Genomic DNA, 27,982 nt, shown 5'->3' with positions numbered 1-27,982 from the left:
ATTGTTGAGAAGGTCAAATTGGTCAATGTGTTTTGTTAGTTGGAGTTGGACACATTTCTCCAGCAGTTTGGCCAGGGTGGGGATATTGGTGATAGGCCGGTAGTTGTTCAGGTCAGACGGATCAGCTGTGGGTTTCTTGAGTATAGGTGTGACTTGCCCCACCTTGAGGGAGTCTGGGCTGAGACCTTGTTGAAGAGAGCTGTTGATGATTTTGGTCCAAAGAGGGAGGAGCAAGGGGGTGAAGTCTTTTACTGCATTAGCAGGTAGGGGGTCTGTGAGGTGATTAGAGGGCTTCAGAGTGCAGAGTAGTTTGTATATATCTTCTTCCGTGTAGCTGTCGAAATGCAGCCATGATGCATTGTTTTTAGGTTGAATGTTGGACATTCTGGTGTGATTGGGGAATCGGCTTAAATCCATGACGAGGTCATTTCTTATGTTGTCGGTCTTTTGCTTAAAGAAAGCAGAGAAGGCTTCACAGTGTGGGGTGTCGCTTGTTGCTTTGTTTGATTGTAAGGGTTGTGCCTTTGTTTGAGTCTTGATTAGTTCGAACAGTTTCCTTGGCCTGTTTTTTGCTTGGTCCAGTAGACGGCTAAAGAAGTCCCACTTTGTGCGCTTTATTTTCCTGAAATAGTCATTTCTCTTCTTTTTAAGCGTCTTTAGATGCAGTGATGAGGGGTCAGATCTCCAGGTACGCTCTGCCATTCGCATAGTGCGCTTGTCGTCATTGAGTCTGCCATCGTACCAGGGGTTAGAAATTTTGTTGGAGACTCTTTTCAGTTGCAGTGGAGCGACTTCATTGACTATTAGTTCCATAGAGTCAAGGTAGTGGTCGGTCAGTGCTTGGGCATCCGAGACACCTGGAGGGGGAAGGAGGAGATTGTCGAGGTGGGGAGGGAGTGTAGTGGGGTTAAGACTCTTCATGTCCCTTTTCCAGATTTTGGATTTGGTGGGCTGAACCGGGTTAGGTTTAACTTTTTCGTTAATAGAGAAGGTGATAATGTGGTGATCAGACCAGTCACAGGGTTTGATCGCCTCCAGTTTGGTGGAGTCCTCCTTGGCGATGATGAGATCGAGTATTGCGCCTTTGTCGTGTGTTGGTCTATCACATATTTGGGTGAGGTCAAGCGCATTAAGGAAAGTTATGAGACTGTTCACCTCTGTGTCTTTCTGATCATTCCAGTGGAGGTTAAAGTCACCCAAGTAGATTTGGGTGATCTGCATTGGAGGTGATCGTGTCCATGAGTTGTTGGGTGAATATGAGGTTGTCGCCAGGCGGGTGATAGATGAGATGTAAAGCACAAACTTGTTTGCCCTCGCTGGTGATATCGAGGCAGAGGAGTTCACAGGAGGTGAGGGAGGGGGAGGCGGCTTTAGTGACGGAGAGGTTGCTCCTAAAAATGCATGCAATTCCCCCGCCCGTCTTGACAGGCCTATCCAGTCTAATGATGTGGTAATTGGGGGGGACTAATATGTCCATTATCGGGGTAGAGGCTTCAGTAAGCCACGTTTCCGTCAGAATGGCTAGGTCCAGTTCCATTGCTGAGACGAGATCAGCGATGTCGGAGGAGTGTCTTTGGGCCGATCTGCAGTTGAGTAGGATGCATTTGAGTTTGGGAGTGAGAAGGGTGGTCGAACCTTCTAGAGAGAGGGGGATTTTTCTGAGGTTGCTAGGGACGGAACCTCTGTTGCTATGGGTTGGGAGCCTCAGAGGGTTTGAGTGAGTTGTGGGTATGGGGATGTGTGTGTTGGATATGTGTTTTACAGGACCTGGGCCATAGGAGTGTAGGAGAGAGCATAGGTCGCGGTCAGACAGTGAGTTGAGGACACGGCGGGGGCGGTGGGAGTTATTGCGAACGGGGATAGTCGGCCATCTCGGGGATCGTTTGAGGCGAGTGTATGTAGGGAGGGTGCGTCGTTTGTAGGGTAGTGGGATGGTGGGAGGTAGGCTGGGCCGTGAGAGGAGGAGGTCTTTGATGTCATGGGCATCCTTTTTGACTTGTAGGAGATCCTCTTTGACTTGTTGGAGGGTAGATAAGGTTGGGTCCAGAGGAGTAATGGAGATGGTGTTGGTGGTGAGAGCGATTGATGAGTGGTTGAGTAATGGGCTAGAAAGCGGGCAGGGTATCGGAGGTGGGATATGCTGGCGTTGTTGAAGGGTTCTGCGGTGATAATGAGTGGGATGTTATTCGGAGTGTGGGCATATTTGTGGACGATGGGTGTTGGTGGAGTAGGTGGAGAGTGTGAGACATAAGTGGTGTCAACAGTGGGAGACGGTGCAGGTGAGTTAAAGAGAGAGTGAAGGCTGAAGACAGTGGGGGTGGCAGGAGGGTAGTGGGGGCTGAGAGTGGGAGGAGGGGGGATGTTAAGGTAAGAAAGGCGGTATGTTCTGTGGGGGTGTCGTGAGTGAGAGTGGGGAGGGAGCTGGGGAAGGAGATGGATCTGCCTTGGGGGGGAGGGAGAGGGAGGGGAGATAAACTCCGTACAGTGGCGTATTCAGAAGCGTTCATGGGGGGTGTAGCGTGGGGGGAAGGGGGCATGGGGGAGTCGAGAATGTGGGTGTATCGAGGAGGTATGGGAGGGGGTGTGCACACCTGGGTATTGAGAATGGGGGGGAACGAAGGGTAGGATTTGTCATTGCGCGTGCCGTTCTGGCGCTGATCTAGGTAGGAGGTGTTGTGGATGGGGGTTGTTGTGTCATGGGAGAGAGGGATGGGGGGGTATGAGTGGGGGTCGAGGTGGGGGTGATGTTAGAGGGGCGGCTAGTGTATGAAGGGGAGAGATTGGGGACTGCGCTTGGGGAGCGTGGGGTGGCAACAGCGGGTGGGTGATTGTTTAGGGTGCTGAGGGAGGAGGTGAGGTGCGTATCGATCCGGCGCTGAGCTATGTTAGTAGTGTTGTGGGTGGGGGCTGCGTCGTCGGGGGTGATGATAGTGCAGGAGGAGTTCTGGGTGGTGGTCCGCATCTTGGAGAGGTGTTCTTTGAACTTGGGGAACAGGTTGTCTAGTATTTCCAGGTTCTTGTCCGTGGATTGAATTAGAACAATCCCGTTATTGTAGATGGTGATGGTGGTTCTGCCATGGAAGAGTTGGGAAGGTGTGATTGAGAGGGTTATGCCATGAGCTGTTTTCCTGGTGGCTGAGACGGTAAGTAGGGTTAGAAATGCTTTTCTCCATTGGGCTATGCGTGAGGTGTGGAAGATGAAATCAGTGTTCCGGGCTCCATTGCCCGGTGAGAAGTAGGAGTCAGCCACGGGTGTTTCAGGGTGCGACCTCAGGAAGCTATGTTTAAAATGTTTAGCTGCTTTTTTGGTGAGGGCGGGAGGGTAGTTGATTCTGTATGTGTGCTTACCGATGAGATCCATGTTAGGATGGCTGTAAGGATGGGTGTGGGAGAAAAGACAACAGTGATCAGTCAGCCGTTGGGCTAAAGGGCACAGGAGTGACGTTAGTGCGTGGTCAAAAGTAGCAAAAAGAATAGAGGTAGCAGTCGAGGCAATCCAAGGTCAAGCAGTGCGTAGATGCAGCTTACACAATGTACAATATTTGAGAGGTAGCAAACCATTTAGGTGGAGCCAAATTGACACAACATAATGTACGGAATAGCAGCAGTGTAGTCCAGGTGTCGAGAGTGGCTGGGTGCAGTTTGCATGAGGTAGACGAGATGGTTGAGGTGGCACTCAGTGATACAGTGAGATGAAAGTAGTATACAATAATAACCATATAGTTGAGGTAGATAGCAGTGTAAATGAGGTAATAATCAGTGCATCATAGTGCTAAAGTGAGGTGAAAGTAGTTTACAATGAAAACCAGATAGTTGAGGTAGCTATCCGTGAGTGAGGGATCACAGTGCTATAGGTGCAACTTACAACATATACAATATACAACTAGGACTAAACTACTAATGGAATTACTAGATCCAATATAGGTGCAGACGAATTACAGCAATGACCATTATGGCACTGGTGGGCAGCCGATAGAATATGAGGTAGCAGTCAGTGCCCTGTCGGTAGGGAAAAGTGACAAAGGGTGTAGGTTACATTGGGTGTAGAGTACCAGTAGTCATATAATACTTCAGTAAAGGTAGTCACTAAGCACGTCAGGAACACCAGGTTATATAAAGTGCAAAATACCCAATGTAAAATAATACTGCAATAAGAGGTAGACAATTAAGCACACGTAGATTTAAGTACAGAGCTATGTAGAGACTGTGGTACCGATAGTTATTGATAGCCAGGAAGACTAGTCCATGAAGACCGCCATAGAGAGATAGAGTAGTAGTCTAGCTATGGCCGCCACGAGGGGAGGACCGGGGCTCCAGTGAACAGTGACTAGTCCAAGATGGCCACCCGATAGAGAGACTGGACAAAGATGGCCGCCACAAAAGGGTGAGGGAGACAGTAGTCCTCTCTTTGTTGTAGTTGCTCTGTGGACAGTTTCACTTTCAAACTGGGCAGATTCTACTCCCTCTTAGCCAGTATAATTCACACAGAGTTAACCCAAAACAGACGCTGACCCAACATAATCTTCACAAAATATTTTTATTTCTTTAGAAAAATATCTATTTATCATTTTATCTTTTTTCTATAATTTACAGTCTAAAACACAACAATGACAATTTCCTCTACATCACAACACATCTCATTATCTCATCATGTTACTAAAACCATCATATTCAATCATTACAACCCCACTACTTTCTCACATTCATACCAACCACCCAGAATCTGCTGCATCTATGTGAAAGGGAGTCCCTCTCATACAGATGCAGCAGACTTTAGATCAACCACGAAGCTTGGCGGCAATAGTCACAAGCTTCTGAAGCATTATAAAAAGCATATTGGCTATTAATACAAGACAGTGCTCAAAGAGATACAAGCAATGCTATTTAGTTCCGAAGATCTATAATACTGGAGGATTATTTAGGTACATCTTCTAGTATTTCCTCGTATGTCACTATTGGTTACACATTCACTTACGAATTAGAAGACGCAAGCTAAGGTATAGAAGTGATACATCAAGAATACACAACAAACCTCGTTTATTTTGGTGTAAAGAGAAAGTACAGTTTGGCATGGGTCCTGAAGAAGGTAGTTGCTATTTATTTATTCTCCGAAACGGGCGTTGACTGTTATCTGAGTCTTCCGGCTGAGACACAACGAAGAAAGACTGCAAATAGTGTCTTATTGTTGGGTTGTTAAGAAAACTACAGGGAAGGATGGGTGTTTATTTTGTTTTTAGTGTGCACGATTCTCAGTGGAAAGAAATTGGGAAGTCGCCCAAGGAATTTATGTAAGGGCTGACCTAGGTGACCAGAGAAGACTAAGGGACCGATTCCGATGTCGGACGGACCTGAGTCCGTCCGACATTGGCCAGGAGCTGTAACTGAACGACCTGCTGTCATCGGTTACAGCCCTGCTAGTAAGATTCGTATACTTTGAAATACAAGCATGCATTCCAAGCAGAATGCATGCCTTCATTGCTGAAAGCAGGAGTGCAGTTCATCCCTGCACCCTGTGGCGGGCACCCCAAGGTGCCTGCCACCGGGTGCAGGGATCAACGGAGGGGCACCATCCAGCAGCCTCACTCCCATGGGGGCCCTGCTGGGGGCCTCCAGAGACAGCTTCCGACTGCCTTTTCGTGCCGGACACACCGGCACGAAAAGGCAGTGAAAAGCTGCCATCGTACTCTCTCGGTCGTAAAGAGGCGACCGGGGGAGTACTGAGGGATTTCCGGACTGCGGACAGGCTCTCCGAGCCTGTCATCCGCAATCCGGAAATCCGAGTCGGATTCCTTTCCGACCGAGCCCATCAGAATGGCTCGGTCGGAAAGGAATCCGGCCCATACATGCCGGGTCGGTTGGAAGGTCTCCGACCATCGTTCGGAGCCCTTCTGGACGAAATCGGAATCCGCCCCTAAGTAGTCAGACTTTTCAGTGTATCCATATTGAAAATCAATGAGGCAAATTTACATAAAATACATTTTGCAGGAGATTTGTGACAAATTTGTTGGGTATTTAAAAACCCGGATAGATTTTGCAAGTCAGTTGGTCAATTAGTCTAAAACCGAAATGTAAGCATATAAAAGCTAAAAAAATGTATGAAACAATACTTTGAGAGAATCACAGTATGTTTATATAGTTGACATTAGTTATATTCGCACAGGGGTTTCCTAGAACATCATCAGAAGTATGCCCAAATTAAAGAGTGGCACATATTGTATTTCAGGAAATACAAAAAGAGACTTCCTTTTCTATAAGCTGATGATCAAACACTGACCCATCCATTCACACAAAGTGTGCCTCCCTGAGCCCCACCTATCCCCTGGCTTACCATGTTTGGCATTATTTTGAGCTGCATAACTCCTGACGTGAAATAGGCGAATGCCATAGAATTGAGAAAAGACTCAGAAAGTCCAAAATACAACATCTGGCTAGTTTGGTCAGGCATTGAGAAGGGTGCTGGAGAAAAGTTGGGGTCACGAGAGTGTCCAGGACTGTAAAATTCGCCCTAGTGGAAAAACACAAAAGGGAACCAGGAGTTAGTGGTGGAGTGGTTGGAGATTATTGAGAAAGGAGTGGCTGCAAAGGAGTAGGGGAAGAGGCTAGCAGCTATAGAAGAAGTTGAAAGATGAGTCAGCAAGACATGGGAGAAATAAATCAAGTTAAGAGTTTTCGTGAGGCAGAAAAGAAGAAAGGCAAGTGACTCTGAACGGTTGGAAAGAAGAATTGAGGAGACAGGATAAATGTGAAAGAAAACGTGAGGATAACATCCAATTCATAGTAATTGTGGTGCTCTGTAAAACACTGATCCCCATTTCCAACTTCATAACCACCACTGGAGCCCCCCAACACCACTAGAACGTCAAACCAACATGCCACGCTCAACCCATACGTTCACTACGCCAGCCCCTCCTCAACTACCTCAACACTTGGAGCAACTCTTCAACCTCATCCCACTTAATCCCCATTCCACCCCTTGACCGGTGCCCTGATCCTGACCACTGCTTCCCCCAAACCCCCATTACTACTCTCCAGCCTTGACAAATCCCTCCAACCTCACTCATTACTAAAATGTATCCTTCACCAGCACATTAACCTGATGACTAATCCCCAACCCAACCTCCCAACCCCATACCTATGTGACCTCCAATCCAAAACTGGTCACTACCCCCGACCTCACCCATTGACCACATCAGTACCAACCCATATGACCACCAATTAAAACCCCTGATCAGCACTCAAACTCCAACATGACCACCAGAGTTGCATTGACCATCAATCTAACTCTGATAACCCTCTTCAGTACCGTCTAATGCCATTCCAACATTTCTACCAAGACACCTCTCTGATCACCATTCTTATAACCACTTTAGCTCTCTGGTAAAAGTAAGAAATCCAGGTTCTTGACCGCCACTTCAATATTTGATCTCAGATCCAGCCCGGATACCCCATTACTTTGCATTTTTGCAATGGTAGTTTTGTTTCCCCCATTACACACACTTTATCTGCAGTATGGGTAGTGAAGGAAGGTAAAATGACACTACCATCAGCAGGCCTCCATCCCCACATGCAACAATTTACAGGCTACAAGTCCAACATCTGCTTCATTTTCTCAGAATGATAAATATTATGAAGTCAAAGCAGAATATTTTTGCATTGTTCAGGAACAGAAAATTCCATGGCATATATTGGATGCCAGGGAATATTCTCTGAATTGTCAAATTATGCCTTCAAGGCATGCTGCAGAATTTTGCGGATTCAGCAGTTTTGCTAAAAAGGCTGCCTCTGAAAGATTTTCAGAGTTGCATGCCAGCTCCCCATTGACATACAATCAACCTTCACCCAGTAGATTTACAGAGACCACCATGAGGAAATATAGGTAGATTTATGGTGATCACCACTGACCCCAGTGCTGTCTTGCACACCTTTGTTCCCTCAATGGTTCTCCTTACCTTGAAGTCCAGTTCTGCGTACTGATCTGTAATCCAAGGGGGCGTCAATAAAGAATAATCGATTGAGGCACTCTGATCGACCTGGACAGAGACTGGGAGAAGAAGCAGATGATTGAGACATATTTTAGAGATGTTTGAGCATCAAATCCTGCGCCCCCCACCCTTGCCAGCTGTTGAGGCCTGTTCCTGGCCCATCTCTCCCAAACCCCCACAATCCCCTCTGCTTGAGCTTTTGTTACTTCTCTCAGAGGCACTATCCAAAGCATCACAGCCTCTATTAAGATAGCTAGATCACAGCAGACCTGACTCAACCTTTCAACTTTCTCAGGTTAATATAATGAGTACTCTTGAGGAAATAAGATAGCTATTTTATGAAGTGGCCTGATTGGGCTGCATACCTTGTAGAAAAAATGCTGGTGAGGCAGGCCACCATAATCATATTCTATATCCAAAATGGGGCCACCGTCCCTGGGTAAATACAATACACTTGAGGTTCTTTTACATTTGACTTATGAATAAATTACACATATAGTAATAAATATCACCCTCTCTGTGTGTTACTGTGTAGACTTCCCATTTCATTATCTGAAAAGTTACTTTTTCGTGTTTTTAGTCATACCAGGGGCACTCACAAATAAAGAAAACCTTTGAGGATACCTCTAGGTATTTTTCATACATTCTTTCTGGACAAAAAAACTGGACCCAAGACATTGTCCTCAAACTAAATTTATTAGAACTCCCAGGGTATAAAATAGTATCTCTCGGCTGAGTCTGCTGGGGTGGCATTGTTCCTAACCCAGTGTGAGAGGTTTTCAAAAGATGAAGCATGCCTTGATACGTTAAGGGTGAGATGACCTCTCAAAAATCTTTTGATGACCCTCTGCTCAGACAAGTCAGAACTACAATTGAACATTTGGGGCTCCATTATCCTCCAGTAGTTTAATGTGTGTATAAATACACTATAAATGCCTGTAGCTCTTCATAATGGGAAACTTTCGGCGATCTCTTTGTATTCCTTGAGAATGAAACAGGAAGGGTGTTTTTGTGAGATCTCAAAGAAGATGTCTCTACTTTGTCACAGTTTAGAGTGAAACAGGGGAATCTTAAGATAGATAATTCAAGCCCTCATGATTCCAAAAAATATTGATTTATACCTCCCTCCAGGTGTCTCCAACCAGTCAATTGCAAACTACCAGTAGCTCCAGACATTTTAAAAGTAGCTCACAGCATTGAGTTCATTTTTAAACAAGCAGCAGGGTCACATTTGTCATTTAATGTTAATGGAAGGCTGTTTTTACTTTACATTATTATCATCAGGCTACAGATACAGAGCCTGATAACGATTAGTGTCCAGCGAGATTTATGGGCCAGGCTGGGTCATAGAGGTGAAGGAATGAAATATTTAACAATTAAATAAAAGTCCTTGTTGACTCAATATTGGAGGAGAAAACAAAATGGTCTTTCTGAATGATTTTAATTGGGAGAAAATTAAAATGAAAAGTTAGCTTAATGATTAACTCTTCATTTTAATTTTCTCACATTTCAAAGTGCACTGTACTATGTTTAGAACTCAAAAATTGTCTTTTTTTTCAAATGGTAGAAATTTAGAGTGAAGAAAGGTTTTTTTAATGAAACATCAAGTATTAGTATCTTTCTGCACTTCATTACAATGTCAGTCAGAAAGGCTGCGAACGGCATTCAAATTCTCCTAAACAGTGTCGGAACCTATGTTTCCGACCGACTCAGAAACATTTCTGACCGACCGATTACGATGGTAAGGTAACCGTTCGGTCAGTCCGAATCGGTTCCGACCAACGTTCGGAGATTCCGAGTCGGACGGAGCCGAATAGTACAGCTCAACAGACCGTGTTTCCGACTGACGTATTACGATGTTGGATTTGGGCAGCCTCTCTGAATCGGTCTGCTTGACACGGAAAGGCTTCCAGAAACTGACTTTTGGGGTCCCTAGCAGCCCCCCTTCACCCTGAGGCCTCTGGTTAGGGCTCATGGGGGTACCCAAGGGACCCCACTGTAAAACCATGCACAGTGTGGCAGCACCATAAGATGCCCGCCACAGGGTGCAAGGTTTTCCGCAACCACCCCTTTTTCAATGGCAACCTGTGTTGTCAGTCAAAACACAGGCTCCCTTTGAAGTCAATAGGAGACTTTCTGAACGGTGTTTGGAACCATCGGTCGGACTCTCCAAACATGCGCCGGTCGGAACCGATTCCGACAAGGAGGCGGTCAGATTGCTTTCCGACCGAAATCATATGAGGCCCTAAATGTTTTATGAAGCATGTTTATTAATTTAAAATTCCTCCCATTTAAACAAATGTATTTTTCTGTCACAAATATGGCACCATGTCTACAGGCCACCGGGAGCAAGATGCTTGGGGTTTGTAAATGTGACAATTGGAAATGGGGGACAATTTAAATGATTTGTTTTATGGAATTCATATAAACAAAGTTAACTCTTCAGTTTAATTTTCTCAATACAGTGCCATATTAATAAATGAGAAACACAGCCATTATTTTAAGTTGATGAAATTTAAAGTGCAGAAAAATGTTGTATATTCTGAAAATGTTTGCAGAACATTTTTCTGGGCTTTAAATTTCTCCCGTATGAGTTATACAAGTAACAGTGCCACATATGGTGAAATGTATGTCATGTGCCACAAGTACATTTAACACAGTCTCTTAATCACCCACACACATGTAGCTCATTTATACCCACACATGTTCATGCATCCCCAAAGACCAAGCTCTCATTGACACTCATGGCAGTGCTGTCAAAGTGCCCCTTGTCAAAGTATTTTGTTCAAACCATAGCATCTGGCTCTATGGACATTAGTCTTAAAGTAAATTAGGCTGGGAGTGGGGGTGTCTGGTAATAATGTGCGAGTTGCTTAGCCTTTAGTAGCTCATGATGATTTTCACTGATCAGAAGTAGCTCTTGCTACAGAAAAGATTGGAGATCCCTGCTTTAACCTTTCAGAAACAGAGGCACACAGTGGATTAAAGTGCTAACGCAGGTGTTTATTATTATTTTCCATGACAACGCACTTCTCCCCATGTGCTATTTGGTGACAACATCCTTACAGTGTAGAATACCGGCTTTGTCATGCATTTCCCTCCCTGCATCACCTAGCCCCAAGCAGGGAGTACATTGAATGCAGGGGTCGGTGAGCTGCGAGGTGCCTGTGACCTGCCAGGCACCCTGGTCTCCTTGAAGTGACACAATGCCAGGGGGTGGATGCGCCTCCCAGTTGAACCAGGAGAGGTAGAAAGAGAGACAAGTCAGACAGAGGGCGGAAAGAGTAGATTAGAGGGAAGTTGATGTAGAGAGAGAAGTAAAGAGGAAAAAGCAAGAGAAGGTGGGACAGATGAAAGAGAAAGAAGCCAGTGACCTAGAGAAATGTTAAATAGAAAAACAGAGTGGTGAGGTAGGGATAGGTAGAGACAGAGGTAGTCAGGGAGAAAGGTTGAGATAGAGAAAGAGTAAAGAGAGTCTTCTTAATATCACATTCACTTCACCAGGGGCCCCTTGGAAGGTGGGAGTCCCGGGCAAATGCCCACTGTAGATATGTCTTAAAAAGTCTTTTGAGTGAGAATGACCCGACCTTCACATAATAAAGACAACTGGTTTCAGTAGGAGGCCCGCAAAACACACAAGATGATGGACGGAATGTTGCACAATGGCAAAACATTCACCCCCAGTCACAGATCTGGGTTTAGCTGGATAGCCAGAAACCGGTCCTAGGATGCTTGATTCCGGTCCAGGAAAGACATGGCTTGGCAGTTCGAGCTGGACTGTTCCCATGAGGCACAGGGTCAAGGCTGATTTGCATATGGCCATGTCTGAACTGGGGTGGTGTGGAGTGCAAAAAAATGATGGATTTAGGCCCAGATCTCTGTACTGGGGTGGATGTATGACATTGTTCTGCATTCTGTCCATCAACTGTTGTTTTTGCATTTGTCACCCCGAGTGGGATGGGTATGCTCAGACGTGAGTCCCATGCTCTCCACACCACTGGAGTCAAGCTATCCTGGCTGAAGACGGCTGATAGCCAGAAACCGGTCCTAGGATGCTTGATTCCGGTCCAGGAAAGACATGGCTTGGAAGTTCGGGCTGGACTGTTCCCATGAGGCACAGGGTAAAGGCTGATTTGCATATGGCCATGTCTGAACTGGGGTGGTGTGGAGTGCAAAAAAACGATGGATTTAGGTCCAGATCTCTGTACTGGGGTGAATGTATGAAATTGTTCTGCATTCTGTCCATCAACTGTTGTTTTTGCATTCAGTAGGAGGCCCTCAAACGTCGCCCAACACACTCCCTCTCCTGCCCCCTTTCTATCGCACCCTCTTTCTCTCTCCCCACATCCTGCAGGTTCCCCTCACCTGGCATAGTCCTCAGAACCCCGTCGAGTTGCGCCATCATGTTTCTCACCGCCGGACACGACTACAAGAGTAATATTTATTTATATTTAATTGTACAGCTGTGCTGCATTTTTTCCACACACAAATGAAACAACTTCAACACAATACATTTTAAATCATGAACTTAGAAATGCAGGCAAATTATAGCATACTACTACTCGAAATGACACTTGTGTTGAGACACAAGTCTTTCATTTACTGCTCAGCTGGGTCGGCCCCTTACAAATCTCAGTTCTTTATTTCCCTTTTACGTCAACCATGAGCGCTACAGAGGTGGTCTAGTTTACACTAAAAGCAGTGGCGGCTGCTGCGTAATGGGGGTCGTCGGGGAGTGGTAAACAAAAATCCACTTACCTGCTGGCCGGCTGCTGCGTCCCGGTCCTCTTTGGTCATCAACAGGCAGGAAGCACACCAGCTCCCCAGCCAATCATGACACTGCTGTCACCAGCATGATAGCAGCGTTGTGATTGGTTTGAGCGCCGTGGTTACGGCGCTCAGACGGGGGCTATCGGCCTGTACCTGCTCTCCACCCAACCAAGTGATTTGGATGCATCCGTATGCATCCAGATACAATTCGGTAGGACTCCCATTGACTTCAATGGAAGCCTGTGTTCCAAACATGAACACAGGCTCCCAATGAAGAAAGGGGTGGCTGGGGAAAATCGTGCACCCTGTGGCGGGCATCCCATGGTGCCTGCCACAGTGTGCATGGTTGGAAAGAGGGGACCCATGGGTACACCCACGGGCCCAATTCGGAGGGCCCTGGGTGAAGAGTGGCGCTATGGTGTGGGAGTGCAACTCAATGCTGCAGAGCGGCATGATCACCAACAAGTAGGGGAGCAACTCATGAGCTGTGGGTGATTTGAGGTGACAAAATGAAAAAGCAGAGTAGGCCGAAGGAGCTGTGGGTTTAAGGAAGCAAGACAGAGCGCAGGAGGGGGTGTGTATGTGAGGAGGAAAGCAGCGCAGAGAGAGGGCAAAGAAACACATGCACTCCCATGGATTGCTAAAAAAACATAAAAATTATCTCCCTGACAGTAAAAAGAAGAAGAATACAAGTCGGCGAGTCAGAAGGATGGTAAAGAAGCTATCCTCCAGGGGCCAGACAAACACAAGAAGAGGAAAGCAGCCATCAAATAAGAAGCAAGGAAATAAGAATGACAAGAAAGCCACCCAATGGTAAGCCATTACCTCAACCAAATCCCTTTGTAAGTATTGGTATTGTACATAATAGATCTTCTGCAACAGATAGGTAAAGGCCAGCAATTGCACCACTACCATTTGCTGTCACTCCCATACTCTGTTTTTTCTTGTGGAAGACTTACATCTAAAGGGCTGTATTAGTAAGTAAGGATCTCAAAGTGAACAATTGTATTGACTGCACTGAAGTCAACTTTCCAATGAATTTGATAAACTCAATTACAGGCCTATCTGGAAATAGTGTGTGCCTTATTAAACCGAAGGTGAAATTTGATCTATGCAGGCATATTATCTCTCCCTTACTAGCAACAGTGATGCCAAAGTATGTTAGGAAATGTAACAAAATCAATAAAAATCATGGAGCATAAATGAATTGGAACTTTGGTGAGATGGGGTGTAGGCACCAAATAAGAGGGTGGGGATACCACACAAGAGCTCAGGTACATATGCCCCAGGAAGGAAGATGATAAATCCACAATAGTCTGCCAACCTAAAATCAGGGCCACTGAAATGATCTCAGTTCCCCTAGGGAAGGGTAATAGCGTAGTGAAGTGAGCTGTCTTCCTCTCTTCATGGGGTACAAGGATGTTAATGACGGCTGCTCTACGCGACAAACCGCGTCGGAGCGTGGGACTAGGTGGAGAGGCTACACGTCCGCGTTTATGAGATAATTGTCACACTACGCAGACCCCACGGGAGCAGCCTTGGGGCACTTAAGCCCACCAGTGAGGGGTATACCTACGACGCAGGAACCCTCCCTGCTGGAGTCGGCAACCAAACAGGTTGTATCCTTTACACACCTCAGCCTCGTGCGGGGCTTACCACTAAGTTTATGAGCACACCCTAGGTCCTGAAGAATTGCCAATAGGGCATGAAACATGTTGACCTGTTCACAGATGAGGGTTGAACGGGACTAACCCTCCTTAACCGCTGAAGTCCCATTGCCCCTCTTGTTTTAACAAGGTGGTGAACTACACGAATAAAGAGAATGGAGTAGACTACACCAACCTTTTTTATTATCACACTTCACTCACGCTCACTACTTCACACTTTAGGGGCCCTCACACCCACTCACTCACCGGCAAGGAACAAAAGATCTCCACAAGAGTGTAGCACCATGTGCTACCCGTCAGGCATTGCAGCGCCGGCTTGACGTTGGAGCAGGAAGCCGATGATGACACGAGACGACTAGCTGGTGATATGACAACAGCCGTTAAGCCAGCCTGTTGTGTGAGGCATCCCTAGTTCCGAAAAGGGATACCCTTCCCTGTTTCACTTTGGTACATTAACATCCTTGTACCCCATGAAGAGAGGAAGACAGCTCACTTCACTACGCTATTACCCTTCCCTAGGGGAACTGTGTGCATCTTTTTGTTGTATAGATTGATGGGACACGCACACTGGACCCCTATAAACATTGTCCCCCCCTGTGTCCCTCCCTGTTGTTTACCCACTGAAATGATCTGGCAGGAGAGAACCACATTATGTGTCAGGGATGACATTATGCAGAACAAAAGGCAAATTATATGGCATTATGTGACACATTTTGTGAAAGTATTACTTCATTATTTTGACATTTTTACTAAGGTTAACACTGCCTTAGCAAATACTTCTCATTATTACCACTTTAACACCCTAATACAGCAATAAGCCACTGAAAGATGACCAGTCAATCTTTGATTGGGGGACTTCGACTGCGCAGCAACGTGCACCACTGCTTTTTTAGTCACTTTGAATCAATTTGAAGCAATTTCTTTGTTAAAATCTATTAAATATGCAGCAGGTGACAGACTATGTGGCAATTGTAGCAACTCCATAATTATCAAAAAAACTCCACAGCATCAGAATCTCATAATTCCAACAGCCCTGCCTAAATCTCCAAAGAAAATATGGGCCAAGTGCCAACCCCAAAGACAAACTGGTGAACCTAAGATCAACACCTGCCCAACAGCAGGGAAGAGTGTGGCATACAATGCACTCATCAATGGTCATGGCATGCACATGCCAGCCAATCAGAATTATTGTACGTATTCGCCAAGGAGTGCATTAGGCACTCACACAGTAGCAACAGCACATCAGGACAACAGGAGCCAGCATGTTATGTCCAGTCGATGGAAACTGCATAAAACAGACCTACAACAACCCTAAGGGTTGCCACAAGCAGAGACACTGGATGCCACCCCCAATTACAAGTAACCAGTGATATTAGACCATCCATCCTCCACCCACAGAGAAGGCCACATGTAATAGAACAAACAGCACCCAAGGGGCCCAACACCCAGCATGGGGCAAGAGACACCCATGGTTGCAGACACAGCAGAGCTGGGTGACAGCACCACAAGCAGCAACCACCAGCTGTGTCAGCTACACAGGAACAGACTCTAGAGGCAGGGTCTATGTGTAAAAAGGCCAGATTTCTCCAAATCATAGGTGCTCATTTTTGCCATGCAAGTATATGTCACATTGTGAGGCCTTCTGTCTATGGACAGTGGTAACTGGGTAGAAGCCATAATGGTTTGTGCCACCTAGAACTGGTGTCAAGGGGTCTCAGGTAATGTTGCACTCTAGTTGAATAACTATGGGCTAGATGTACTGACTCATTTTGTTGTCGCAAACCCTGCGATTGGCTAAATCGCCCCAGGTTACTTCCGTTGTACATTTGACTCTCTTATGGTAGCAGAGGTGAGCAGGAAAGGCTTGTTTGTAGCAGCGGCTACTCCTCCACTATAGCAGAGGAGTGTCACCACCCCCACCACCCACACCAGCAGTGGCAAAAATTGAAAATAAAATGATAATAAATCAAGTTTATTATAATTTTATTTTCTCTCCCAGGTGAGTCTTTGGGGCGGGGCCATCGTGGGGAGGGGGCAGTCACGAAGGGAGAGTGGTGGGCACTGTGATCAGTGCACATGACGGTTAGGCTGGTGGTCTCAGGCCGGCCAAAGCGCCATGCGCACTGAAGCTCTCCCCAACCCTAGCAGCATTGCTGGGTTGAAGAGAGCAGAGACAGGCTCCCATTCTCCCTGGGAGCACAAATCGAGGGCACTCAGGCCAATCCTGACGCTGGTCTCACGAATGAGAGCAGCTTCAGGATTAGCTGCAGGGGATTCTGGGAGTATGTGCTGGTGAGGAGAAGAGCAGCGATGTGACAGGACAGACAGGTAAGTTATTTTTTCATTTGTTTTTTTGTTCGCTTGTCCCCCCCATCCGTCCCCCACCGCGCCACTAAGTGCGGTCACCAGCCGCTACTGGACGGTCTAACTCAGATACTGTAGAACGCAAGTGATTACATACAACAAAGAGCATTTCCAGCTATGTCTTTCCAAAGGAACACACCTTTCATAAACACCTTAGAAAGTAGGTCAGCTAATACCACCACCTCCCAAAAACAGAATATCCCAGTACCTGATGGAGCTGAGGTAGGACCCCAAACCTAACTTGAGTGCTTAGACCGTACAATTCAAAAACACTACTCTTCAAATAACGTTAAGGCCAGGGGCGCCTTAGGACTCAATCGTTTACTCTGCCAGTGCCTGCTGGTGTTGATTAAAGAAGGGAGGATGTCAGTTAGAGTGATACAATGTATCTTGTAACCTGCTACAGAGGGCTACCTTTTGTCCAAATGTTTCATTAGACCTGGGTGCAAGGTGAGCTCAGGTGGTAGAAAATCCAAAAGTGAAGAAGGTTATGTCAGGTAAAACCTCACCACCTATAAGAAGCCAGAATTAAAAATGAAAGATCATGGATGGTAATGGAATGGGTTCTGAAAGCCTCGCTATCGAGCTAAAAGAAACACTGGACTCCAGCGGTCTGCGCCCAGGTTACTAGACATAGCTTTGGGGAGATGATCGCTTCCTTACTGCAGTGTCCTTGGATGGGGAGTATCAGTGCCAGAATTGGGCAGTTAATATACAACTTTGGTGAGTACCAAATCTCAGAGCCACATATCTTAACACTGTCCGAGCTAGTGACTACTGGACAGGACTATGTGAATAAGAGTTGAAGTCCAACGGGTGTACCTCTAGAATCGTAAAGACTATCCCGGCTATTCAAAGCTATTCACCTCAGCCCTAACTCTAGGGGTGACGTGGAAAACCCTTCATGTTCGAAAAAGTTACATTAGTTATGAGGTAAGTTGGGAGAGATTAAACCTCAAGGTACTCATAGACGTTGTGCAACATAGAAGTGTTTTGGCCAATTGGAAGGCTCACATCTTTGAGGCAAACTGACAGAGGCTTTGATCTTATGAACATTGCTCTTGTCCTGCTGGCCAGGAAGCTGATTCCTTCCACACACTAAGGCTTGGGGCTTACTTTCCTTGCAGGGCAGCTCACAGCAGAGTTTTACCCAGATCTGAGGCTTGTTTATAGATTTGGAAAAAGTATTGTGTTCCTGGCAAACTTTCTTGTGGGAAAGTGTATCATTTTGCATGATCACCCTACTTCTTTCTAACTGGATGTACTGTAATATTTAACTTTGAACATTGAGAGCTTGCTGGACACCTTCCAGCTTAAAGGATGGTCACCAATTGTTAACTCTAACTGGAGTATCTGAGCATAGACCACATAAATTAGGTGCAGAAAGTGCACCGGTTGCATAAAAGCCAGATGCTATATAGGGCCTACATGGGGTTTCACACTACTCACATGAGTGATTTTAAAGGAATGCTTTCAGGGGTATTTCCAAGCATTCCCCTCATCACTTTTTGCATGTTTATGGTTTCAGGATTTTCATTTTATCTCTGAATGGATGTGTCCTTAAACTGCAAACAGCACAGGTTAAACTAAATCATTTGTTAACATGTGAAAGCATCAATGTTTTACAATAGCTAAGTCACCTTCACTGATCACAGCACTCAGCCTAGTTGTGCTGGAGAATATTCAGAATTTCTTTCAAGTCTAAACATGAAACTCAAAGAGCAGGAAAAGGTGGTAAAGTGATCCCAGTAGTGAATCGTATTGGTGGCCATGCTTTTCAAGTGTGTTTCATTCCGGGCTTTTGGCGCCACAACTCAAGACTTCCTCAGCACCCCACATTCATTGTATCCAACTTCGTGCAACTCTCATCAGTGAAAGGCTTCAAGCTCCATAAGGGTAAAACTGTTGATCTGGATGAACCTCTGGGTTGTACCCAACCAGTGTACAACATGATTGGTATGTAAAGACATATAGGCCACAATCACTCTTGCATTTTAATTTCCCTTATGTCAAGAAAGCAAAAGACACACAAATGATGGATGGAATGTGGAACAAATCAAACATTCACCCAGAGACAAGATATCTGGGTTAAATCCATTGTTCTTTTGCTCACCATGCCACCCCAGTTTAGACCAGGATATATTCAAATCAGTCTTGACTGTTATGGGAATAGTCCAGTCCTAAGTGGGGTGGGTATGCCCAGACGTGAGTCCCTTGCTCGCTGTGCCAGTTGACTAAATGTGCCTGGCTAATGAGGGGTGATACCCCGAAAGTGGTCCCAGGATGCTTGTTTCCGGTCCAGGGTAAATTTATCTTCGGGTTTCAGCATTTGGGAATTTAATTGTTTGGTATCTTCATTTTAATATGGTTTAGGTGCTGCTTAAATTCCGTACATGCCGTTCTTTGAAGAAAAGTTTATTTGCGCCAAAGCCACAAGGGGTATGCCCAGGCCTTCTCATTAGTACTGTATTATCAAGCAACTGATTTATGTACTTGATGGGAGTTCACACCTTTCTCTCCCATCAGTTAATAATCCAAGTTCACAGAATGTGTGTGTGTTGGTGCAATAGTTCACCTTGTGAAAGCTACAATGCAAGGGCACTCGTTGGTAGTGGCCTCTACAAATGGGTAGGTTCTAGATTCCAAGGGTAGGACTGCCGGACACTAGAAGCAACACCTATCGGGACACCCAGGTGCAACACAGCACAATAACTGCTGCAGGACAGTGCCCTCTTAACTCATGGGCATGCTGGGCAGTTTCCCAGGAGCCCCACGAGCATAGAGGCCTCATACAGACCAGAAATTAACACTAATTTTCTGTTAAACATTTCTATTCCTGCGAGTGGTTGTGTAGGCAGGGCCCAGTGTACCCCTATGCCCAAGTGCCTATAATGCTGTTAAGATGAGCCTGCTGCAGGACAGTGCTGTCTTAACTCATGGGAATGCTGGGCAGTTTCCCAGGAGCCCCACGAGCATAGAGGCCTCATGCAGACCAGAATTTAACACAAATTTTCCGTTAAACATTTTTATTCCTGTGAGTGGTTGTGTAGGCAGGACCCAGTGCACCCCTTTGTCCGAGGGCCTTTAATGCTGTTAAGATTACCCTACTGCAGGACTGACGTTTTGAGCGTAGCAGGAAAGGGATGGCTATTCCCCAAGCCATTGGGGCTTCTTGGAGTCTCTAAATCAAGGGTTCAAGGGCAGCATCATGCAGGATGTCAATTCCACGTAAAGATCAACAACAGCATTGAATGCATCTCCAGAGGACACCGTTCCCAGTAGAAGATCAAATTCCAGCAAATGTGACTTCCTGGTAAGAGGTTGTTTGTATATTCTCTTGAGAGACCAAGCACAGAGGAGAATCTAATGGTGGATTGGATGCAAAAGGTGAGCACAGATACAAGGTAAGCGAGAAGGGGAGAAGGTTATGCTCAGGGAGAACATTCATTGTTGTCCAACAAGATGAATGAAATTGTCTCAAATATACTGTCAAAGTAGAGAGGCTCAATATTTGTGAGCCATTATCACAAAGACTAATGAAGTCTGCAACATGATAAAGCACTCAAGACATGGGACAACACCGTGTATAATGACTCAGCGGTGGAACCCAACTACATTGTGCAATATGGGGGAAATACTGATCTTACAGCAATGTGAACTCAACCGGCACCCCTCTGTCCAAATCAATATGGCCAAATGGGACAGTAGGGCAGTGAGTGATTCTGCATGAGTATGCTGGGACACCGTCCTATACAATATCATGCTTGTGCACTGTTTCACATAGTGCTTGCAGCTCATGGATAGCACATGTTCTGACTAAAGTTGCTGGTACCATTAATTTCCCACATACCCAGTGGCTAGGCATTTTGAGAATTTCCACAATAGCAATAGAGATCTTTTGCGTTTTTTCTGTATGGATCAAGTGGCACCGGATGTCAGAGGAGGGAATAGACTCCTACAGTTATGCAGATTAGAGTCGCGGCACATCATCGAGAATCAGACTAAAAGGCCAGGTGGCCTGAGCAGTGGTGAGGAAATGGCCGTACATCTGTAATGCTCCCCATTCTATTATTCTATTATTCTATCAGTATATGAATGTTCATTACTGTATTCATTTTTATATCTGCTCTCCATAAGTAATTTCGAATAGCAATTTGTACATGTATGCATTACAATACACGTGCAGAGAGATTTATCTTTAGTATGTATTTGTGGCCCATGTGTTACTAGGCCCATCCAGGGCGTTATGTTTTTTGAGTAATGTATACTCACAGGTCAAATGTTCAGCAGTAGATTTATGCTGTGGTTTGACTCCTTACGTTACTGCCTGTTATTTTGCATGTTCAGTAATGGCTGACACCTTTGCGAAGTAAGCTGGGTGTCCTTTGTTTATGTTTTGTGTTTATGTTGTATGCTTCATACTTTATAAACCTGCCTCAATTCGGCGCCGATCACTATTGAGAAAGGCGGCAAGCCAAAACGCGTCGGGCTGTCACGTTCCTGCGAGTGCTTTTGCACTTATGCTGAATGCGAGTGATCTTTGGAGGTTGAATCCGCGCGGAGTCTGTCACCGCGCTCGCAGCACCCAGCCGAGAGTGAAGGGGGTTAATGGCGGACAGAGGAGCATAATAGATATCGATATATATACACACATATGTGTGTATATTTTAAATAATGCCTGAAGAAGGCAACAATGGCGGTCACACTGGGGCCAATACACATAAGTGCAATCTAATGCTGAGGTACAATGCGGCTAGTCTTTGAAAAATATCACATTGTTTAAATGAGCACAATTGTGCATAAAACTGGTGTATTATAATTTCCTGTTTATAATAGGAACTTTAAGGGGGAAAATTGTGGGCAATCTTTTTGAACCAGTACAGTGCATGGAAAACACTGAATGATGCCACATGCACTTTATGAGCTGATATACTGGAACAATAAAGCAGCCAAAAGTTTGTATTTGGAGCCAGTGAGTGTGGGCTTCTTTCTGACAAAGAGGAAATAACTGTGGATGTGACTTACCTTTGAGATGAGAAGATCCCGCATGGGTCTCTCTAGCGACTTCCTGAACAGATTGTACAGCCAGCTGCAGAAAAAGAGATTCAGAAAGCTTAAGGTATGTGAGACACAAGCACATAGGGAAGTCTGATGTGTCCAATTTATGCACTTTACCTCAGGCCATCAGTGAATGTGATGCTCAGCTCCCTAATGGTGGTGCTACAGCCGGCGTCCTTCACCGAAGGGCGCCCAGAGTCATCGCGTGCTGTCCCAACAACCGATGATATAGACAGGCCATTCACAACAACATCAAAAGAGCCACCAGGATTCCTGCAGGTAAAAGAGAAGGGAAGTAGCAAATAACTGTCACTGAACTACTCCCATCGCCCCACAAAAAAGTGGCTGGCTATTAAAAGACAAGCTTTGGCAAAGCCAATCAGTTTATCACTTGCACACAGGCACTTACAAAGCAATAAAGCAATAAAAGAAATGCCGGCTGCAGTGCAAAACAATAATAAAAAGGTGTACTTTTCAGATATAAAATAGATCCTTGTTCACTCTAATGTAGAAGTAGAGATAAACCAACTAGTCAATAGAATGAAGGTGAGGCTAAAATAATCCTGTGAGCTGCTGTAAGATGTTACAAACAATATCTGAAGCCAATACCTGAAGGTCTGGTTGAAGGAGGCTGAACAAAGCCAAGGGTAGGACTTGTATGTATAGAATTCAATGTGACCTAGTTTCAAAATGCAATTTGTAGTACATGAAGTACATAAAGTAGTAATACACTAGTACTACTAACGTACTACAACATGTTATTCACAAACCTACACAGGGACACCTCTGCCTACCCTTCTCCTATCTTTTCTATGTGGTGCTCTCTGCACACGTACACCTACAATGTAGGTGTAAAAGTGAGATGGACAAGAGGGAGTGATTAGAAAATAGAGTAAGGAGGGTGTTTAGGGATGGATATGCTAATATAGACACCCACCCACAAAAGAGTGAGACCACTGCTAGTGACAAACCACACTTCTAAAGTTACTACAGCCCAAAAGATAGCAAAACAGTAGTACATTTACTGTTTCCACATTTGTTCATACAGATAATGTACACTTACACTTTGATACCTGTAGAGTTTTGTGATCTAAATGGAGTAACTATTTTATTTCACAGTTTTGTTGAACATACATTGTGGTTTTATTGAATTTCTATCAACCTGTAGTATTTGAGCACAATTAACAGCATTAATAATCATTTCAACTTTGATTGATTAAGTGCACCAGAAACTGAAGACCCCTTGCATTCTGAGATAATCTCTGTGCCCACCATTATGGAGATAACCATCTTCTTATTAGGAGAAGTTGGCTAGGTTACCTCTGTGTGAAACTGATGAATCTGTCAGACCCGAAAAGGATCATAAGGAAGAGCAATCAGGAAGATTATTTGTTTTTTATTTATTCATTCCTGAGGAATTGCATAACACCTGCGAGGAAATGTGCAAATCTTTCCCTTAACCAAACAAAGAAATCATCCATTGGACAGGAATCCATAAGGTCTGTACGCTTTGCGATGACCATTGATCATAATTAGGTTTATATTTCTGTGTTAGATTTATTGTGTTTTATTTTAGTATTAGACTTTCTGTTTAATTATCTCTAGTTGGTATTTTACTCAATAGGTAACTAATAATAATGAGGGCTCTTTTAGTTTATATGAATTCATATGATATGTATTGTTGGCATTTTCATTGCCTGAATTCTACTCTTAAATAGTTGTAGTTTGTGTGATGTATTTTTCTTGAAAATTGTAATACAATATTTTTAACGTCGGAACATGGGTGCACAGACAGAGTATCGAGTTTGAAATGTCGACATACACAAATATCGAGTTTTAAATATCGTAATACAGAAATATCGACAGGAAGAATATTGTGGTCAAAAATATCGACTTCCAAGTAAGAAATATCGTTTTTGGAAATATCCAAGTTGTTAATATAATTTACAAAAATATAGTTGTTTAAAATATCGATGTTTTAATTAGTATTATGTATTTTAGTATGTATTTTAAAAGTATGTGATCTATTTTTTTGTATAAGAATGTGTTTTGTTTTTTATTATATGTGTTACATTATTAGTATTTGTTTATTTTATTTTAATTAAATTTTACGTTTTAAAGTTATGTAGTGGGTTGTGGGTTTATAGGGGAATAGGGTGGGAAGTAATTTAATTATAAAATTTTATTTATTAGTATTTAGTTAATTTAGATTTTATAGTGTTAATTGTGGGAATTAATGTATTATTAGTTATTAATTAATTAGCTGTACATTATTATTAATTAATTGGCAATTATGTTAATTGTGTCTTTTTTTAGGAGCGGGTTGTGAGTGTATAGGGGACTAGGGTGGGATGTAATTTAATTATAATAAATAAATTAATATTTTTTAATTATTCATATTTATTTTATTCATATTTTATAGTGTTAATTGTGGGAGTTATTTTATTATTAAATATGTATTAATTGGTTGTTTATTATTAATTAATTAATTTGAAACTAATTATGTTAATTGTGTCATTTCTTTCGCAGTGGGTGGTGGGGTTTATAGGAGAATAGGGTGAGAACTAGTTTATTTATAAATAATTAATACATTTTTTTTAATGAATGCTAATTAATTAATTAAAATTAAAATATGGCAATTGTGTGAATAAGTTTTGATGTAAGTTGTGGGGTTTAGAGGGCTAAAGGGTGGGAAGTAAATTCTTTTAAATTAATTCATACGTTGTAAATGGTATTAATTTATTAATGTAAAATTAGTTATGGAAATTGTGTAATGATTTTTAGGTGTGGGTTGTGGTGTTTACTGTGGTAGAGGGTGGAAAATAATTTATATTTAATTAATTAATAATGAGTTGATTAATAATATTAACGTATCAATTGATAAATATTTATGGCAAGTGTTTATTTTTTTTAATTCATATTTGTTTAATTGATAATTAATTATGTTAATTATGGTGGTACATTTAAAAAAATGTGTGTTGTGAATTGTGTGGTGTTATGGGGTAGGAAATAAAAAATATTACATTTATGTAATAATTAATGTTTTTGTTTATAAACATTTTCTATTAAAAAATATTATTTTGTTTTTAAATTATTTTTGAATTTTTTTAAATATTCTTTCTAGGTATTTGTTAGATCTTTTTATCATTCTATTCTGTTTCTATCTTTTTTAATATTTAAAACTTTTATATATGTTTTATTTTTTGTTTTTTTAAATCTTTTGTGTTGGTAATTTGTTTGTTTCTAATTTTGAACTGACTCCAGTGGAAATATAAATTTTTACCATCCGCTATCCAACACTTTCCCTACTGTTGCACTCACTGGAATGGGAATAATAATTTTTACCCCTCCGCTAGCCCACATTTTCCCTACTGTTGCATTCACTGAAGTGGGAATATTAAGTTTTACCCCTCCGCTATCCAACACTTTCCCTACTGTTGCACTCACTGCAGTGGGAATAGTAATTTTTACCCCCCCCCCGCTATCCAACATTTTCTTCACTACTGTTCTTACTGGAGCGGGAATATAAAGTTTTACCCCTCTGCTATCCAACACTTTTCCTACTGTTGCACTCATTGGAGTGTGAATAGTAAGTTTTACTTCTCCGCTATCCAACACTTTCCCTACTGTTGCACCCACTGGAGTGGGAATAGTAATTTTTACCACTCCGCTAGCCAACATTTTCCATACTGTTGCATTCAACGGAGTTGGAGTATTAAGTTTTACCCCTCCGCTATCCAACACTTTCCCTACTGTTGCACTCACTGGAGTGTGAATAGTAATTTTTACCCCTCTGCTATCCAACATTTTCTCTACTGTTGCACCCATTGGAGTGGGAATATTAAGTTTTACCCCTCCGCTATCCAACATTTTCTTTACTATTGTACTTGCTGGAGTGGTAATACTAAGTTTTACCCCTCCACTATCCAACACTTTCCCTACTGTTGCACTCACTGGAGTGGGAATAGTAAGTGTTACCCCTTGGCTATCCAACATTTTCCGTAATGTTGCACTCACTGGGGTGGGAATAGTAATTTCTACCCCTCTGCTACCCAACATTTTCCCTACTGTTGCACCCATTGGAATGGGAATATTAAGTTTTACCCCTCCACTATCCAACACTTTCCCCACTGCTGCAATTACTGGAGTGGGAATAGTAATTTTTACCCCGTCGCTATCCAACATTTTCTTTACTATTGTACTTACTGGAGTGGGAATATTACGTTTTACCCCTCCACTATCCAACACTTACCCTTCTGTTGCACTCACTGGAGTGGGAACAGTCATTTTTACCCCTTCACTACCCAACACTTCCCTACTGTTGCACTCAATGGAGTGCAAAATGTAATTTTAAAGACTTAAATATTTTAATGTTCTAATTTATAATATTTCTTTTTTTAATTAGATTCTATGTTATAAGTTTATGTAAATGTATATATATATATATTTATTTGTAAATGTTTATATATTTATAAAATTAATTAGAATTAATAGTTTATTAATTGTTTTAAAGGAAATATATATATATTACATTTTATATATGTATGTTTAAATGTTTTAATTTATTTGATTTTATTATATTTGTTATCATGTATATTACATCTAAATATTATTTTAAGTTAAGTGTATTATTTAATATATTTAACATTAATTTTTATTTAAATTAAAAAATCGATATTTTGTACATCTATATTTTTTACATCAATATTTTTGCATCGATATTCGTGGATGGGGATATTTGGGGCATCAATATTCTATCAGTGAACCCTACTAAACAACATTTCAGTTTTTTAAATTTGCATTCTAACAATCTGCATGGATGGGAGCCTAAGACACACAAATGGACACTGAATTTAAAGCAAGGATGCAGAAGAAAGTCACGTAAACAAAAACAAGTCAGCCGGTCTATCTGTGTATCAATGATCCAATCACCGTCCCTGCATATTTAGTTGGTAGTACTATGTGTACATAGGAGGCTTAAATCTCTCCCCTTTATTTTGAACAATTTCAAGGGGAAAACCCAGATTCTGGGTGGTTCAGGGAACATGCGCATCTGGAGGAGGCACACGCCTGTAGTCAAACATGTGTTAAGGCTGTGGTGCCTGCTTTTCCGACCTGTCTCTCCCGGCCACGATCGCTGCTGAGGGGAGAGACAGCCCTGACAAAGGCTACAGACCCGTACGGGCTTTAAATGCTGCCAAAACATGTTGGATTTTATAGGGGTGATTGAGTCATTGATACTCAGATAGACCCACTGACTTGTTTTTATTTGTGTCCGAGGGGCTCTACTAATAAAGGAAACTCCCTTGTGTATACCCTGAGACATTTAAACTACATTTTTTTGAATGTCCGCTAAATCCAATGGTGATTTATGTAAGAACTCCTGTTTATGGTTGAGTCCGTCCTGGTGGTACCATCCTACCAGGGTGTGGATAGGCGCAGATGATGAACATGCTGCTATATAGAGGCTGAGGCGCCTACTCCAAAATCTTTGGATTCCTCTGAGGACCATTTATTGTATTGTATTGTATTGTAATTGCATTTATATAGCGCTTACTACCCCTGACGAGGCGTCGAAGCGCTTTTTCGGCGGGTAGCATTCTACTCCGGGACCCACAGAGGATTAGTGTTGAATTAGTATAGTGAAACATGCAAGTACATTTTAAGTGGTGGATAGGTTAGTCAGTTATTTGGATTTGGAATTATAGCAGAAGGATAGATGAAATATGAGGTAATTTCAGTGGTGGATATTAGTCTGTTACTTGGAGTGAGAAGGATAGCGGATGGATAAAAGGGGAAGAAAGATTTGTATTCATATAGCACTTGTTACCCCTGATGGGTGTTGAAGCGCTTTTTGGCGAGTAGCACGTCACTCCGGAACCCATAAAGGATTAGTGTTGAAAATTAGTATAGTATAAATATGAAGTAATTTGAGTAGTAGATATGTTATTCAGTTATTTGGGCAGTATATTAGTATAGTTGAATTTGTGTAAAGAAACCCAACCAAGTTGCCCATTTGTGAGTGATGTTGTATTTGGGAGGACGCAGCTAGGTCTCCTACCCTCTCAATCTCTCTTTGTGCAAAAAAAGTATGACGCTTAGTGACAGTACAGGGAGCTTATCAAAAGTCATTTCTTTCAA

General features: G+C 43.1%; 1 protein-coding gene across 1 annotated transcript in view; it reads right to left on the bottom strand.

Annotated features, from left to right (window-relative positions):
- The window catches only part of LOC144768237 (bactericidal permeability-increasing protein-like), a 145,561-nt gene that overhangs the window by 62,752 nt on the left and 54,827 nt on the right, over nucleotides 1-27,982 (bottom strand). The window contains exons 5-9 of the mRNA XM_078651744.1: nucleotides 21,959-22,114; nucleotides 21,809-21,872; nucleotides 12,348-12,408; nucleotides 7,950-8,041; nucleotides 6,329-6,505 (exon numbers count right to left, since the gene is read on the bottom strand). Coding sequence (XP_078507870.1) covers nucleotides 6,329-6,505; nucleotides 7,950-8,041; nucleotides 12,348-12,408; nucleotides 21,809-21,872; nucleotides 21,959-22,114 — 550 coding nt within the window. The remainder of the gene's footprint in view (nucleotides 1-6,328; nucleotides 6,506-7,949; nucleotides 8,042-12,347; nucleotides 12,409-21,808; nucleotides 21,873-21,958; nucleotides 22,115-27,982) is intronic.

The sequence above is a fragment of the Lissotriton helveticus genome, chromosome 7 (genome assembly GCF_964261635.1).
Source record: "Lissotriton helveticus chromosome 7, aLisHel1.1, whole genome shotgun sequence".
Lineage (NCBI taxonomy): Eukaryota > Metazoa > Chordata > Amphibia > Caudata > Salamandridae > Lissotriton > Lissotriton helveticus.
This window is presented reverse-complemented; position numbering and strand designations above follow the sequence as displayed.